This window comes from Bufo gargarizans, chromosome 10, assembly GCF_014858855.1.
Source record: "Bufo gargarizans isolate SCDJY-AF-19 chromosome 10, ASM1485885v1, whole genome shotgun sequence".
Lineage (NCBI taxonomy): Eukaryota > Metazoa > Chordata > Amphibia > Anura > Bufonidae > Bufo > Bufo gargarizans.
Window position 1 is genome coordinate 65,949,912 of NC_058089.1, and position 17,930 is coordinate 65,967,841.

At 47.9% G+C, this 17,930-nt stretch overlaps 1 protein-coding gene across 2 annotated transcripts in view; it reads right to left on the minus strand.

Moving 5' to 3' along the window:
* Positions 1-9,143: 9,143 nt before the first annotated feature.
* Positions 9,144-17,930, minus strand: part of LOC122920677 (FGF1 intracellular binding protein) — a 138,906-nt gene continuing 130,119 nt past the window's right edge. For both annotated transcript variants that reach the window (XR_006386927.1, XM_044270367.1), the window contains 2 exons: positions 15,538-15,635; positions 9,144-9,414 (listed from right to left, as the gene is read on the minus strand). Coding sequence is in view for 1 of the 2 variants with exons in the window: in XM_044270367.1 (XP_044126302.1) it covers positions 9,345-9,414; positions 15,538-15,635 (168 nt within the window). In the remaining variant the exon portion in view is untranslated. The remainder of the gene's footprint in view (positions 9,415-15,537; positions 15,636-17,930) is intronic.

A 17,930-nucleotide genomic window follows, 5' to 3' on the forward strand; every position in this document is an offset into this window, starting at 1 on the left:
AGTTTCACAAAAATCTCCTTTTCTCGTACATTCCATTGGGGGACACAGACCATGGGACGTCCAAAAGCAGTCCATGGGGTGGGAAAAACCAACACCGCCAGGAGAAAAAAACGTCCAACCGTTAAACGGGCACCACGGCCTGCAATACCCTGCGCCCGAGGACAGCATCAGCCGAAGCCAGCGAGTGCAACTGATAAAACTTTGTGAACGTATGCAAGGACGACCAAGTGGCAGCCTTACACAACTGGGAGGCGGAGGCGCGATTGCGTCTGGCCCAGGAAGCTCCCACTGGCCTTGTGGAGTGAGCGGTAATCCGCGACGGGGGAACCTGACCACGAGTGCGATAGGCCGCAGCAATAGCGGAACGGATCCACCGCACCACAGTAACCTTGGAAGCCGCCAGACCCTTACGAGACCCCTCGGGAACCACAAAGAGGGAGTCCGAACGACGAAAGGAGGCGGTGGCCCCCAGATACACTTTCAGGGCCCTGACGACGTCCAGGGAGTGGAGAGCACGTTCCCTGGGGCTCGCCGGAGAAGGACAAAAAGAGGGCAGGACAAGATCCTCGTTAAGGTGGAACGGGGAAACCACCTTGGGCAAAAAAGAAGGAACCGGCCGTAGCACCACCTTATCCTGGTGGAAGACCAGAAAAGGCTCCTGACAGGAAAGCGCGGCCAGCTCCGAAACCCTCCTGATGGAGGTAATGGCCACCAGAAAAACCACCTTCCAGGTGAGGAAGACTAGGGAGACCTCCCTCAGAGGCTCAAAAGGCGCATCCTGAAGGGCGCGCAGGACCAGGTTAAGATCCCAGGGGGGTAAGGGAGGAACATACAGAGGAACTGAATGCGCCACCCCCTGCAGGAAGGTTCTCACAGGCCCCAAAAAGGCAATAGACCGTTGAAAAAAGACCGCCAAGGCCGAAACCTGACCCTTCAAAGAACTGAGCGACAGCCCCACCTCAACGCTGGACTGTAGAAAGGCCAGCACCACCGGAACAGAGAAACGAAGCAGCGGAAAACCCGACTTCTCACAAAAGGTTAGATAGGCCCTCCAGGTGCGATAATAGATCCGCGAAGAAGCCGGCTTTCGAGCTCTGATCATGGTTCTCACCACTGCATCAGAGAAGCCTCTCTTCCTCAGGATGTAGGTCTCAATAGCCACGCCGTTAAACGCAACTGACGTGAATTCTGGTGGAAGAGCGGTCCCTGAGATAGAAGATCCTCTCTGTCGGGAAGAGGCCACGGAACGTCCACTAACATTCGGACGACGTTGGAGAACCAGGCGCGGCGAGGCCAATCCGGAGCGATAAGAATGGTTAATATCCCCTCCGCCTCGATCTTGCGCAGCACCTTCGGCAACAGAGGAAGTGGAGGAAAGACAGAGGAGGTCGAATCGCTGCCAAGGAGACACCAGCGCGTCCACTCCGCACGCCCTTGGGTCCCGAGCGCGGGCCAGGAACACCGGCACCTTGTTGTTTAGCCGGGACGCCATTAAATCCACGTCCGGACGGCCCCATCGGCGGCAGATGTCCTCGAACACCTCCGGATGTAGGGACCATTCTCCCGGATCCACCTTGGTGCGGCTCAGAAAATCTGCCGTCCAGTTGTCGACGCCCGGAATGTACACCGCCGACAACACTGGAACATGAGACTCCGCCCATAGGAGGATCCTCGCCACCTCCTGCATCACTGCCCGACTGCGCGTTCCGCCCTGATGATTGACGTAGGCCACAGCCGTGGCATTGTCCGACTGAACACGCACCGGCCGAGCCGCAAGGAGGGAAGTCCAGTGGGAGAGGGAGTTGAAGATCGCCCTTAGTTCCAAAACGTTTATCGGAAGATGGGATTCCTCCGTCGACCAGACCCCCTGAACTGTGAGGTTCCGGAGAACGCCTCCCCAACCGATGAGGCTGGCATCGGTGGTGACTATCGTCCAGGAGAACGGAAGGAAGGACCTCCCTGATGAGAGATTCGGGGAGGCCTGCCACCAGGGGAGAGACAACCGAACGTGCCGGGACAGGTGGACGGGAGCGTCCAGACCACGAGAGGTCTTGTCCCATAGGGCAAGAATCCACTGTTGTAACGGTCGAGTGTGGAACTGGGCATACGGAATCGCCTCGAAGGAGGCGACCATAAGGCCCAGAACCCGCATGCACTCCCGAATGGTGGGACGAGGAGCTTGTAGAAGGAGCGACACCGCCCTCCGAATCTGAGAGGACTTAGAATCCGGAAGAAACACCCGAGAACTCGAGGTGTCCAAAATCATCCCCAGGAAGGAGAGTCTCTGGGAAGGGTGCAGAGAGGATTTTGGTAGATTGATCAGCCACCCGAACCGTTCTAGAGATTGAACGGTAATTCGGACGCTGTCCTCGGCCTGTGGAAGAGACGGGGCTTTTATCAAGATGTCGTCCAGGTAGGGCAACAACGAGATGCCCCTGGTGCGAAGAAGCGCCATGAGAGGCGCCAAAACCTTGGTGAAAACGCGAGGGGCGGTCGCCAACCCAAAAGGCAGGGCGACAAACTGGTAATGACGACCCCAGATGGCAAAACGCAGAAAGCGATGGTGAGACTTCACAATCGGGACGTGTAAGTAGGTGTCTTGAATGTCCACAGACGCGAGAAATTCCCCCGAAAGCAGAGAAGCAATAACGGAGCGAAGGGACTCCATGCGAAACTTCCGCACCCTTAGAAACTTGTTCAGAAGCTTCAGATCCAGTATCGGGTGCACCGATCCCTCCTTCTTCGGAACGACGAACAGGTCTGAGTAAAAACCTGTTCCCTGTTCCTCCGGGGGAACGGGAAAAATGACACCCCGGTCCAGAAGAGAGGAGACCGCCAAAAGGAGGTCCGAGGCCCTGGCTGGATCCCCCGGAACGCGAGACGGGAAAAAGCGTTCCGGCGGGCTGGACGCGAACTCCAATTTGTAACCGGACGTCACAATCTCCAGAGCCCAGGCGTCCTGAACATGAGCCCTCCAGACCTGCTGAAAGGAGCGCAAACGGCCCCCCACCACGAGGGGTGGGGGCACCCCTTCATGCGGAGGGCTGCTTGGGAGCAGGGGGACAGGTTGACTGTGCCCGTGGTCGCCAAGAGGGCTGGGGTTTGAAGAAAGGCTTCTTGCGGGATTCCTGGGATCCCCCAGCCGACGAGGACGAAGACGTCCTGGCTGTGGAGAAGCGACGAAAGGACTGGCCCCAGAACCCTGAAGCCCGAGATCGAAAGGGCCGTTTGGATCTGGGTTGAGGCAGATGAGTACTCTTGCCCCCCGTTGCGGCAGAAATGAATTCGTCCAACTGGGCTCCAAAGAGTCTAGATCCTTCAAAGGGAAGGTTAGCGAGGGAACGCTTGGAAGAAGCATCAGCATCCCACACCTTCAACCAAACCTCTCTACGCTGAATGACCGAGAGGGCCGAAATACGGGCAAATAGGGAACTGATATCCATTGAAGCCTCACAGAGATATTTAGAAGCCTGAGACATTTGGAGAATAAATTCCAAAGTGTCTGCAGGGGCGCCCTGTTCCGTCAGATCCTGGTGGTGGCGCCGCAACCACGCCGTAAGGGCTCTGGCAACCCAAGCCGACGCAAAAGACGGTCACAGGGAAGTGCCCGCCAGAGAGAAGATGGACTTGGAAAGTGAATCCAGGCGTCTGTCCACCGCATCCTGCAGGGAGGAACCATCTAGGACAGGAAGGGCCGTGTTCTTGGCCAACCTGGCCACCGGAGGATCTACCTTAGGGGAAGAAGTCCACTTTTCCACCGAGTCAGAGGGGAAAGGGTAAAGCATATCCATGCGCTTGGTGGCCGAAAATTTCTGATTGGGTCGGTCCCAAGCCTTTGATATGACCGCTGTGAATTCCTCATGAACGGGGAACACCGCGGATTCGGGCCTTTTGGGCGGAAAGAGGAAGAACTCCCGACTAGTGGAGGGAGTGGAATCTCCGTGGATATTAAAAGTGTCACGGACAGCCTCCACCAATTCGGATACCATGGTGGAAAGCTTAGGCAGGGGTTCCCGCTCCGTGGCCTCGTCCGATCCGGACAATTCCCCTTCGGATTTGCGCTCCCCACGAGAGGGAGAGTCAACCGGGCATGCCTCAAGGTGTGGGGGAGAAGCGGAGTCATCCAATGAGGAATGCTGCCGCTCACGCTGCCTCTTAGACGTCAGACGCCCCCTGTGAGAATCACTGAGAGGAGATGGAGCGGTGGACGCCACTGGAGTAGTAGCTGCCATACGCTCCATGAAGGACATGGCTGCCTTGGCAACTAGGGCCAGATCCGCTGCCGCACTAGACATGGCGGAAGCCCAGGCGGGTACCGCCGGTTCCGCAGGGGCAGAGGGAGGACTGGGCTGAGCAAGAGAAGGAGGCTGATCCTGTCCAGGAGCAGGGCACGAGTCACAGGTGCCAGAGGCAGAAAAAGGCAGAAGGCACACCTTGCATGACCCCAAAAGAGCCTGAGAGGAGGCCTTGGCAGATTTAAGTGCCCCAGGCTTTGGCATGATGGAACCCCACAGTAAAAGATCTCCTACCAGTTGCTGCAAAGATCAGGAGCAGAGCAAGCTGTTCTCCTACCACCCAGGCAACGCTAGCAGAAGTCTCCGGTGTAGAGAGATGAGGAGCTGCACGGCCGTGAGCAAACAGAGTCTCCGGTGTAAGGAGAGTCAGAGCGGCATGCCGAGGCTCCGCCCCCCCAAACGCGTCACTATGGCGCGAAAAAAGCGCGCGAAAATAAGCGCACGCGCAAAAATATGCGCGCGATTTAAACAAACACGTGGTGCAGCAGGGGTTAACGAGGCCATAGAGTAGCGGCCTGCCGGCGGGCGCTGAGAGAGCGCAGCAGCCAAGGCCCGACGAGAGAAGCGCTGAAGCCCACAATTTAAGGGGGAAGAGATGCCAGTACTCCAGTTCAGGATCCTTCTTCAAGCTCACCCAGGTAGCCACAGACAAACAGACACAGAGGGAGGGGGAGGGACTGGGCAATACTTATCTGCTCAGCATGCTCCCTCGATGTCCAGACCAGCAGGGATGCGCCTCTTCAGACTTCTGACTCCAATTCAGGAGAACAGTGCTCTGGAGGAGGGTAGGCAGCAGGCGTCCCAGCAGCTGGTGGGATGCCAGAGCTGACATGTTGAGCCTGGATCCACTTTTCTTCTGTGGGGGGATGGGAGGTAGCCAGGACACGTCGAAAGACGGTGGCAGACACTCCACGGGGGCCAGGAAAGCGCAATGCTGACCTGCGTCCCCATCTGAAAACAGAAAAAAAAAAATAACAAACAGGAGAAGAGTAAGCGTCACCTCCTTGGACAGACACTAAGCAAAGACTGAAGTCCTCCTGGAGGTGTCTGGGGGTATAGCCCAAGGAGGAGGAGCTACGTTTTTGCATAGTGTCCCTCCTAGTAATACCTCTAAGCTATACCCATGGTCTGTGTCCCCCAATGGAATGTACGAGAAACTACAATGACCAGCAAACCCAGACAGCCTACAGCTATCAGCATACAGTAGGGCATGCTGGGAGGTGTAGTTTTACAACAGCTGGAGGGCTGCAGGTTGAGCATCCACAGTAACATAGTACATAAGGTCGAAAAAAGACATTTGTCCCTCCAGTTCGGCCTGCTATCCTGCAAGTTGATCCAGAGGAAGGCAGAAAAAAAAAAACCTGTGAGGTAGAAGCCAATTTTACCCACTTTAGGGGAATAAAAAATTCCTTCCCGACTCCAATCAGGCAATCAGAATAACTCCCTGGATCAACAATCTCTCTCTAGTATCTATATCCTGTAATATTATTACACTCCAGAAATACATCCAGGCCCCTCTTGAATTCCTTTATTGTAGTCACCATCACCACCTCCTCCGGCAGAGAGTTCCATAGTCTCACTGCTCTTACCGTAAAGAATCCTCTTCTATGTTTGTGTACAAACCTTCTTTCCTCCAGACGCAGAGGATGTCCCCTCGTCACAATCACAGTCCTGGGGATAAATAGATGATGGGATAGATCTCTGTACTGACCCCTGATATATTATACATATTAATTAGATCTCCCCTCAGTCTTTTTTCTAAAGTGAATAACCCTTCTGATGCAACCCATTATCTTATTGGCCTTGGCAGCAGCTGCCTGACACTGGTTTTTGCAGCTTAGTTTGCTGTTTATTAAAATTCCTAGATCCTTTTCCATGTCACTTACCGAGTGTTTTACCATTTAGTGTGTACGGGTGACTTGCATTATTCCTTCGCATGTGCATAACTTTACATTTGTCAGTGTTAAACCTCATCTGCCACTTATCTGCCCAAGCCTCCAATCTATCCATGACTTAGGCTACTTTCACATTAGCATTTTTAATTCCGCTATTGAGATCCATCATAGAATTCCGATTTAAATTCAATTTGGTTGCGCTCCCATCATGGACAGAATAACACGGCAAGCAGCGTTTTTTTGGTCCGGGATGTGGTGCGGAGCAAGACAGATCTGTCCTAACACACAATGTAAGTCAATGGGGGCGAATCCGTTTTCTCTGACACAATAGAAAATGGATCTGTCCCCCATCGACTTTTAATGGTGTTCATGACGGATCCGTCATGGCTATAGAAGACATAATACAACTGAATCCGTTCATGAAGGATACATGCGGTTGTATTAAGGTAACGGAAATGTTTTTGCAGATCCATGACGGATTTGCATAAAACGATAATGTGAAAGTAGCCTTACTTCATCTGCAGTGGCTCCTTTCTCAGATTTCACTGAGGATCACATGACCTCTTCTGCTCTGATGATGTTTCATGTAGATTCCTGGGGAGCAGATCTGTGTCTGTGCATGAGACTGTGCTGGCCATGCCCCCTTGCACTGCCATCTGCTGCTGTCTACCCTCTCCCTGGATTCTTCAGGAATGTTTAACCCCTTCTACCATTAGCAGCACAGACTCAGGGCTGGAGTCTTTGCTGAGCAGCTGCAGGCAGTGAAGAGACAGAGGATCTCCCATCCTCATCCTGCAGACACAGAACTGACGGACTGGAGGAGTTCTGCAGGACATTGCACAAGAACAGGTAGGAGGAAGATCCTGTGTGCATCAGCAGTGTCATTGTACTGTAGATCTGGGACTTGTAGTCGTACACATACAACATTCTGATGAGTATCCCAGCAGTCAGACATGTCATTTAGGGCAGCAGTGCACAAATATTCATGAGGAGAGGAAAGCCTCAGGCATTGTTGTAATTGCAGGTAAACAGAGGCCAAAAGAGAACCAGGGAAATATATATATATATATATATATATATATATATATATATATATATATATATATTTATTTATTTTTTTGCCTAAAACTTGCTTAGCTTAATTACCGTATTTTTCGCTTTATGGGGGGGAAATGGCAGTGCATCCCCCCCCAAAGTGGGGCGGAAATGGCAGTGCGTCTTATAAAGCGAATACTTCGCTGGCCGCTATGATGCACAGCGCGGCCAGCAAAGTATCAGTGTGGAGGGAGGAGGCGGGGACACTCATGGCGGGGCCCGGTGCAGTGACTCTACTCTAATACACCGAGCTCCGCAACTGTTAAACATTCAATCTGATCTATATCTAATTGTATATGCTCTGTACGGTACTTACTGTAGTACCGTAAGTATAGCATTAAGACGGCGCAGACCGGCATCTCCTTCGGTCATGCACCGCCTGCCGCAGCTCCCTCCTCATGTGCCGCCTGCCCCAGCTCCCTCTGTCATGCGCCGCCTGTTCATTCATAAAGTGAGATAAGCAGGCAGGCGGCGCATGAGGAGGGAGCTGGGGCAGGTGGCGCATGACCGAGGAAGCTGCCGGTCTGCACCGTCTTACTGTAGTACCGTAAGTATAGCATTAAGTACCGTACAGAGCATATACACTGCACCGGGCCCCGTCATGAGTGTCCCCGCCTTCTCCCTCCACACTGATGCATCTGATGGGGGATCTATAGATGACATTTATGGGGATTTGTGGATGACATAAGTGTCATCCACAGATCCCCCATCAGTGTCATTCACAGATTCCCCATCAGTGTCATTCACAGATCCCCTCCCTCAGTGTCGTTCACAGATCCCCCCCTCAGTGTCGTTCACAGATCCCCCCCCCCTCAGTGTCATTCACAGATCCCCTCCCTCAGTGTCGTTCACAGATCCCCCCCCCTCAGTGTCGTTCACAGATCCCCCCCCTCCTCAGTGTCGTTCACAGATCCCCCCCCCCTCAGTGTCGTCCACAGACCCCCCCCCCCCCCTCAGTGTCGTTCACAGATCCCCCCCCTCAGTGTCGTTCACAGATTCCCCCCCCTCAGTGTCGTTCACAGATTCCCCCCCCCTCAGTGTCGTTCACAGATTCCCCCCCCTCAGTGTCGTTCACAGATCCCCCCCCCTCAGTGTCGTTCACAGATCCCCCCCCTCAGTGTCGTTCACAGATCCCCCCCCTCAGTGTTGTTCACAGATCCCCCCCCTCAGTGTCATTCACAGAAACCCCAATAACAGTGCGTCATCCACAGATCCCCATAACAGTGCGTCATCCACAGACCACCATTAGTTAAAAACCTACCAAAAGCACACCTTTTGGTTCAAATTTTTTTTTCTTATTTTCCTCCTCCAAAACCTTGGTGCGTCTTATAAAGCGAAAAATACGGTATATATTGCTGAACATCCGATTTACACTGCTATATTTTTTTTTCATAACTCTGACAACCCCTTTAATGGGCAGATATCTGGATCCATGCATGTGAGGTACAGGGCTGGTTCTAAGCTTCTTAGAAAGAGATTGTCATGTACTATATGATGTCTGATTTTCATTGTTTACATTACACCTGGGATATCCCCTTTAAGTTAACCTGTCAGTAGAATCATGCTGCCAACCTCATTGCAAAGAACTAACTGTAGGGAGCGACCTGACAATCAAGCGGAGCCAGGCAGAGGGAAGCAAGAAACACCTAGTGGGCACTCTCTGTGAGCCTGGCTCTCCCTGTTTTCTCTGAAACACCCCAGGGTGAAATATAGTTCTTTGTAATGAGAGAGCCTGCTAGTTCACATGTTGACAGGTTCCATATAAAGGTTAATTTGCAGCAAATAATATTAAATGTCCAGAGAGGTGAAAAATGATTGTGTATCATTGTCAAATGCTGAATATACACCGAAGAACAAACAGATGTAAGGAAATTTATTAAAAAACATCTCTATACATTCCATATGTACATACAGTATATACAAAAAAAATTAAAGACATTAGCGGGGGACTGTGAAGATTGGCCTATCCTATCTATTGCTGTGATATTTGTGAGACGTGATGGTATTAGACGACTATGAATTTCTTCAGGGTTGGCCATGAATTTACTCAGGAAAACAATCAGCTGTGATACATTTTCAGTAGACAGCTTCGTAAGGTGCCCATGTATCTCTCCCAAAGAGCCTGCTGCCTGAAAAGAACAAAGCAGTAAGCACGGTCAAAAGTGAAATAAACTATACATTTCAGTAAACCTTGCACCTAGACATAACTCTATGTGCAATTGAATTCAGGTTATAAACAAAGATCATATACTTACCAGCTTTGTGCTACGAATAATAAAATCAGAACTTTTATTAAATAGGATAAGGCCTCTTTCACACTTGCGTTGTCCGGATCCGGCGTGTACTCCACTTGCCGGAATTACACGCCGGATCCGGAAAAACGCAAGTGTACTGAAAGCATTTGAAGACTGATCCGTCTTCAAAATGCTTTCAGTGTTACTATGGCACCCAGGACGCTATTAAAGTCCTGGTTGCCATAGTAGGAGCGGCGAGCGGGGGAGCGGTATACTTACAGTCCGCGCGGCTCCCGGGGCGCTCCAGAGTGACGTCAGAGCGCCCCATGCGCATGGATGACGTGCCATGTAATCACGTCATCCATGTGCGTGGGGCGTCCTGACACCACTCTGAAGCGCCCCGGGAGCCGCACGGACGGTAAGTACCGTATGCAGCTCCCCCGCTCCCCACTACACTTTACCATGGCTGCCAGGACTTTAGCGTCCTGGCAGCCATAGTAACCATTCAGAAAAAGCTAAACGTCGGATCCGGCAATGCGCCGAAACGACGTTTAGCTTAAAGGGACACTGACAGGCCCAATTAGCATATTTAGGTATATATACGTCAGTACAGGTCTTATAAAGTCTATTAAAATGATCTAAGTATCCCCCCTGTCCACTTTATAAATACCGAAATATAAAGTTATATAACCTGCTTGTCCGGTCACCAATCTGCCCAAGGGGCGGCGTTTCATCACAAAATGCGCCCAGCCAGCCGCTCCCAACTGCCGTTCTGAAGCCCCGCCCAGCTCATCAATATTCACTTCGCTGGGCGGCGGCTACAACTCTCCCGACAGCAGAGGCTGCAGCACTTGAGTCCGGAGAGTTGTAGCCGTCGCCCAGCTATGGAAAGCTATGGAAATGTAAATAGAGTGATTCCCTGTCCCTTATGTTTGTCAATCCCTCATGACCACAGGAAGGGAGTACTCATTTTTAGGATCCCAGCGCTGGTACAGTTTCAGACCCTCCGCTATATGCATTTACCATGTACAGCGGAGAAGAACTGTGTGAAACGCATATTCTGTCGATGCGTTCCACTGCTGAGTCAGGCGCATGGGCAGTAGCAAGGAATAGGCGGACCGTAAGCCTGTGCGCTCCACGCCTGCGTTCCACCTACAGGAAGTGGACGCGGGCCGGCGCCCCATGTGATCCTAGCTTCCAGAAGCGATATTCAGGTGCCGCCCATCAATTCGCTGGGCGGCGGCTACAACTCTCCTGACTCAAGTGCCCGGCGCATGCGCATAAACAGAGGCTGCAGCACTTGAGTCCGGAGAGTTTTAGCCGCTGCCCAGCGAAGTGAATATTGATGAGCTGGGCGGGGCTTCAGAACGGCAGTTGGGAGCGGCTGGCTGGGCGCATTTTGTGATGAAACGCCGCCCCTTAGGCAGATTGGTGACCGGACAAGCAGGTTATATAACTTTATATTTCGGTATTTATAAGGTGGACAGGGGGGATACTTAGATCATTTTAATAGACTTTATAAGACCTGTACTGACGTATATATACCTAAATATGCTAATTGGGCCTGTCAGTGTCCCTTTAAGGCCGGATCCGGGTCAATGCCTTTCAATGGGCGTTAATTCCGGATCCGGCCTTGCGTCAAGTCTTCAGGATTTTTGGCCGGAGCAAAAAGCGCAGCATGCTGAGGTATTTTCTCCGGCCAAAAAACGTTCAGTTCTGGAACTGAAGACATCCTGATGCATCCTGAACGGATTTCACTCCATTCAGAATGCGTTAGGATAAAACTGATCAGGATTCTTCCGGCATAGATCCCCGACGACGGAACTCTATGCCGGAAGAAAAGAACGCAAGTGTGAAAGAGCCCTAAGTCTGTTTGCTGGTGTAAAAATGTTGCAAGTCATGGCATTTGCAATTTTTTAATTTTTTTTGCAACAATTAGAGAGCCACGCCAGTGGTGTACATTTAGGCAGAAAATTTAGATTCAACATGAATTATCGCACAGCTATTTTCTGCAATACTTGGAAATGTCACAAAAAACTTGCAACCTACACCAGGCCCCCTGGCCAATTTTTAAAGACTAAGGCTAGTTTCACACTAGCGTTAAAATCTTTCAGAGGAATATTCATATGTTCAGAGGAATAGCATGCAGGAGTTTATTGTATCTGACAGGTCTGAGTACCGCCAGGCACCATTGGCTATAATAGGAATGTTTTCAGCATTAGTGGTGGATTCCAGCAGACAAAATACGGTGCTTGAAGTGTTTTTTGTCTGGCCAAATCCCCGCCAGGTCCCATTATTGTGTATGGGCTCTGGCGGGGAAAGGTAGAAACCTGGCTCAACAACACAAAGCAAAACCACAGTTAAAAGTGACACAAAAACAATCTCAAATGATAAACGTCCCATCTTGTCTTTGTATTGGAGAGTACAGTCGTGGTCAAAAGTTTTGAGAATGACACAAATATTAGTTTTCACAGTTTGCTACTAAACTGCTTTTAGATCTTTGTTTCAGTTGTTTCTGTGATGTAGTGAAATATAATTACACGCACTTCATACATTTCAAAGGCTTTTATCGACAATTACATGACATTTATGCAGAGTCAGTATTTGCAGTGTTGGCCCTTCTTTTTCAGGACCTCTGCAATTCGACTGGGCATGCTCTCAATCAACTTCTGGGCCAATTCCTGACTGATAGCAACCCATTCTTTCATAATCACTTCTTGGAGTTTGTCAGAATTAGGCTACTTTCACACTTGCGTTCGAAGCAGATCCGTCTGGTGTCTGCACAGACGGATCCGCTCCTATAATGCAGACGATGGAATCCGTTCAGAACGGATCCGTCTGCATTATATTTCAGAAAAATGTTTTAAGTGTGAAAGTTAGTCAGACAGATCCGTCCAGACTTTACATTGAAAGTCAATGAGGGACGGATCCGTTTGAAATTGAGCCATATTGTGTCAACTTCAAACGGATCCGTCCCCATTGACTTACATTGTAAGTCTGGACGGTTCCGTTTGGCTCCGCACGGCCAGGCGGACACCCGAACGCTGCAATCAGAGTTCAGGTGTCCGCCTGCGGAGCGGAGGTCAAACGGTGCCAGACTGAGGCATTCTGAGCAGATCCGCATCCACTCAGAATGCATTGGGGCCATACGGATGTGTTCGGAGCCGCTTGTGAGAGCCTTCAAACGGAACTCACAAGCGGAGCCCCGAACGCTAGTGTGAAAGTAGCCTTAGTGGGTTTTTGTTTGTCCACAAGTTCTCAATGGCATTAAGATCTGGGGAGTTTCCAGGCCATGGACCCAAAATGTCAACGTTTTGGTCCCTGAGCCACTTAGTTATCACTTTTGCCTTATGGCACGGTGCTCCATCGTGCTGGAAAATGCATTGTTCTTCACCAAACTGTTGTTGGATTGTTGTAAGAAGTTGCTGTTGGAGGGTGTTTTGGTACCATTCTTTATTCATGGCTGTGTTTTTGGGCAAAATTGTGAGTGAGCCCACTCCCTTGGATGAGAAGCAACCCCACACATGAAAGGTCTCAGGATGGTTTACTGTTGGCATGACACAGGACTGATGGTAGCGCTCGCCTTTTCTTCTCCGGACAAGCCTTTTTCCTGATGCCCCAAACAATCAGAAAGAGGCTTCATCGGAGAATATGACTTTGCCCCAGTCCTCAGCAGTCCATTCACCATATTTTCTGCAGAAGATCAATCTGTCCCTGATGATTTTTTGGGAGAGAAGTGGCTTCTTTGCTGCCCTTCTTGACACCAGGCCATCTTCCAAAAGTCTTCACCTCACTGTGCGTGCAGATGCGCTCACACCTGCCTGCTGCCATTCCTGAGCAAGCTCTGCACTGGTGGCACTCCGATCCCGCAGCTGAATCCTCTTTAGGAGACGATCCTGGCGCTTGCTGGACTTTCTTGGACGCCCTGAAGCCTTCTTAACAAGAATTGAACCTCTTTCCTTGAAGTTCTTGATGATCCTATAAATTGTTGATTGAGGTGCAATCTTAGTAGCCACAATATCCTTGCCTGTGAAGCCATTTTTATGCAACGCAATGATGGATGCACGCGTTTCTTTGCAGGGCACCATGGTTAACAATGGAAGAACAATGAGTTCAAGCATCACCCTCCTTTTAACAGGTCAAGTCTGCCATTTTAACCCAATCAGCCTGACATAATGATTGCCAGCCTTGTGCTTGTCAACATTCTCACCTGAGTTAACAAGACTATTACTGAAATGATCTCAGCAAGGCCCTTAATGACAGCAATAAAATGCAGTGGAAAGTTTTTTTTGATTAGGTTAATTTTCATGGCATAGAAGGACTATGCAATTCTTCTGATCCCTCTTCATAACATTATGGAGTATATGCAAATTGCTACTATAAAAACTTAAGCAGCGACTTTTCCAATATTTATGTAATTCTCAAAACTTTTGGCCACAACTGTAGTATTGACCATACCCTATGGCTCATCTTGCATTGATTTACTGTGTTGCAAGAAACAGTAAACACAGTAAGAAACACGGTCAGTTTTTAGTGCGTCTTCACAGTTATGTACACAGAAGACAGAGGAGCGTTGCTTAGGCTCAATATGGGCCACTTTAGAGATATTTTTCTGATAGAAATGTATGATATCAGTAATTAAAGTGTATTACAAAAATGGTCAGTATCACAGCCCCTACACACTACAAAAATAAAAACACTGCAAAAATAAAAATAAAGAATGTCAGTCACACTTTAAAGTGAACTCTTACAAGCAGCAATGTCCTGGCCTGTGAAGCCCTTTTGAAGCAAAGTAATGATGACTGCATGCATTTCCTTGGAAGAAACATGGTTAACAGAAGAGGACAATGATTTCAAGCACCAACCACCTTTTAAAGCATACAGTCTGCTCTTCTAATTCAATGACAGGGTGCTACTGTATAAGCTGCCTTGACCTCGTTAACACTTTCTCGCTAACAAGCAAATCACTGAAATAACGTTAGCAGGGCACTTTGTGGCACGGATAAAATGCTGTGAAAATGGGTATTTCTCATAAATAAATTTTTCATGGCAAGGAATGATTTTGAAATAAATTACAAATCATCTGATTAGTCTTCATAACAATGTAGATGTAATGCAAATTGCCACCATAAAAACCAAAGCAGCAAACTTTGTGAAAACCAAAATTTGTCTCCAAACTTATTTGGCCCTCTCTGGCAGTCCCATACAGTTGAATGGATCTGCAGTGCGCATATGTGACTGCCGCTCCATTCGAAGGAGGAAAACAAGGCTCCCTGTTCTTGTAATTAGCTGGGTCCCTAGCAGTCCCATGGACAGGGGATAAGTATTGGTCATGGAACAATCCCTTTAATATCTTCCTGGGCCATAATAAAATGTCTACAGGGAATAAGTCTCTGGGACTATATGCTAAGCTTGTAGGTGCAACTAACCCTACTAAAGATCATCCTAGAGTCACATATGCTAACGGTGTACTTCAATATTTCAATCTGCTTTTAACTAGTCTACAATGTATTCTGTAAAGCTCAATTTTAGCCCATAGATCATGATTTTACAGGTCCGATAAGTGGATACAATTAAACCCACTGATTTAGTTGTAGTGAACGACTGTAATGAAATGAGGGACAAGAAGATTTATCAAGTAGTATCTATATCAGAAACCAATGAAAGAATTTTAGGAAGGAAGGTACAAGGAAAACAATGACAACAGGCTAGAAAGAAAAGAGGCATTCCAGGGTTTTAATATTGATAGCCTATCTTTAGCACCGGACATCAATATCTGATTCACAAGGTGTCCTACATTCTGCACCCCTGTCCGTTACACAATGGAACTTCCACCTCTGATTTCAGGCAGGGAAACTACTCGGAAACAGCTGATCAGCAGGGGTGCATGGAGTCATACCCTTACCGTTCAGATAATAATGGCCTATTCTGTTGATAGAAAATTAAAATCTGGAATACCCCTTTAAGACAGTACAGGATGTGCTGCAGTTACATCAATGGAAGCAATAAAACACTCACTTGAAGGCATCAAGAGCACGAGCAGATGCTGTGTACTGAGTGAGAAACAGTTGAACATCTGAAGAAGACCAATTAGAAGCTTTACAAGGTTCTATAAACTGGAAGAGAAAAACAGTTCTCTGTTACTTATTACACCTCCCCATGATTAACACCTTCCCATCTGAATAAAAGACAAATCCGAGTTTGGTGTGTGACCATGATTTCATCAATTTAAGCCCTCATGCACACAACCGTTGTTGTGTTCCGTTCCGCAAAACTGGGTTCCGTTGTTCCATGATCCGTTTCCGTGTGTCTTCCTTTATTTTTGGAGGATCACCAGACATAAAGGATAGTAAAAAAAAATCTAATACAGGTTTGCCATGCAAATGATAGGAAAAAAACGGATGCGGATGACAATCTTGTGTGCCTCCGTGTTTTTTAGCGGTCCCATTGACTTTAATGGGTCCGCAAACCGTTTTTCGCGAAAATAATAGGACAGGTTATATTTTTTTGACGGACTGGAACCACGGATCACAGAGGCGGATGACAAACGGTGCATTAGCCGAGTTTTCAACGGACCCATTGAAAGTCAATGGGTCCGCAGAAAATCACGAAAAACGGCACAACGGACACGGAATAAAACAATGGTCGTGTCCATGAGGCCTTAAGTTGACGAAGAGTACAAATACAATTTAAAGAGCAGATATCCAATATAATCATAACATGTATCTAAAAGATTCCTCCAGTTGTAACTAGAGATGAGCGAAATTCATATTTTGAAATTTGTTCACACTTCGTTTGGTGGTAAAAGGTGAATTGAGTTACCACGCACCATAACGCAATTTCATGACGGAATGCATAACGGAATGCCTTTAGAGGCATTCCGTTATTCATTCTGTCATAATAGAAGTCTATAAACTGCTAAATGGATCCGTCCCGTTTCCGTTATGCAGGGGAGTCCTCTCCTGCATAACGGAAATGGGACGGATCCGTTTTGCAGCCCATAGACTTCTATTATGGCGGAATGAATAATGGAATGCCTCTAAAGTCATTCCGTTATGAAATTGCGTTATGGTGCGTGGTAACGGAATCCATAACACAATTCACCTTTTACCACCATACGAAGTGTGAACGAATTTGAAAGAATATGAAATTCGCTCATCTCTAGTTGTAACATTACCAAAATGATTCTTCTATAAAGGCATACTACTTACATGCCCTCTACTATCCCTGCAACAAACAGTCTGCTGTAAAACAGAGGGGAGCAACACTATATACGATCCCTAAGAATGATAATAAGAGTAACATCCTCAGTCTTGTTTGCTCCATGTACATTACAGATTATTGCTATGTAAAATGTATTATTAGCATACAGCACCAGTGAAAAGTTTGGACACACCTGTTCATTCCATGTTTTTTTTCTTCTTTTTCCATTTTCTACATAGTAGATTCATATTGAAGACATGAAAACGATGAAGGAACATATGATATTAAGTAGTAAACAAAAAGTGTTAAATCAGAATATGTTTTATATTTTACATTCTTCAAAGTAGCCCCCTTTATTTTTACGACAGTTATACACACTCTTGGCATTCTCTCAATCAACTTCAGGAGGTAGTCACATGGAATAGTTTCCAACAGTCAAGAATGGATTTCCAGAAGTGCTGAGAACTCTGTGGTCCAAGTCATCCCAAGAAATCTCAGTTACAGTTGGGTGACTATGGAGGCCATGTCATCTGATGCAGCACTCCATCACTCTCCTGCTCGGTCAAATAGCCCTTACATAGCATGGAGGTATGTTTAGGGTCATTGTCCTGTTGAAAACACAAATGATGGTCCCATAATAAAGTCATCAACAAAGCTGTCATTAAAGCAAAAGTGGGCTACTTAAGAATCTAAAATATAAAACGGATTCTGGTCTAACACATTTTGTTTACTACTCGATAGGTGTTCCTTCATTGTTTTCATTTCTTCAATATACATTTATAAGTTAGAAAAAAAAAGAAAAAGCATGGCGTGTGTCCAAACTTTTGACTGGTACTGTACTTGTATCATTAATTTCATTTGGCACAATAGAATAAAATCATATTTATTTTATATTTGTCTACTTACTGAGGGTAATATAAGAGGGCTTAGTAGTTCCTGCATCACATCGATACATATTTTACCATGAAAGTCAAATGCAACGATGGTGTCAGGTGAGTGAAGCAAAAATGGGAGACAAATAAATTATTAAAGGTCCTTTTACATGGGCTAAGGATCAGGTGAATTATAGCGAATGAGCGTTTGTACAAATGGTCTTTCCCATTTGCCTGTGAAAATGGTTTCATTGATTACTTGATGAGCGAGCGCATCTTTTACGTGGCACATAAAATCACCATTTGCTGGCATGGATGTGCTATCAGCAAACAATG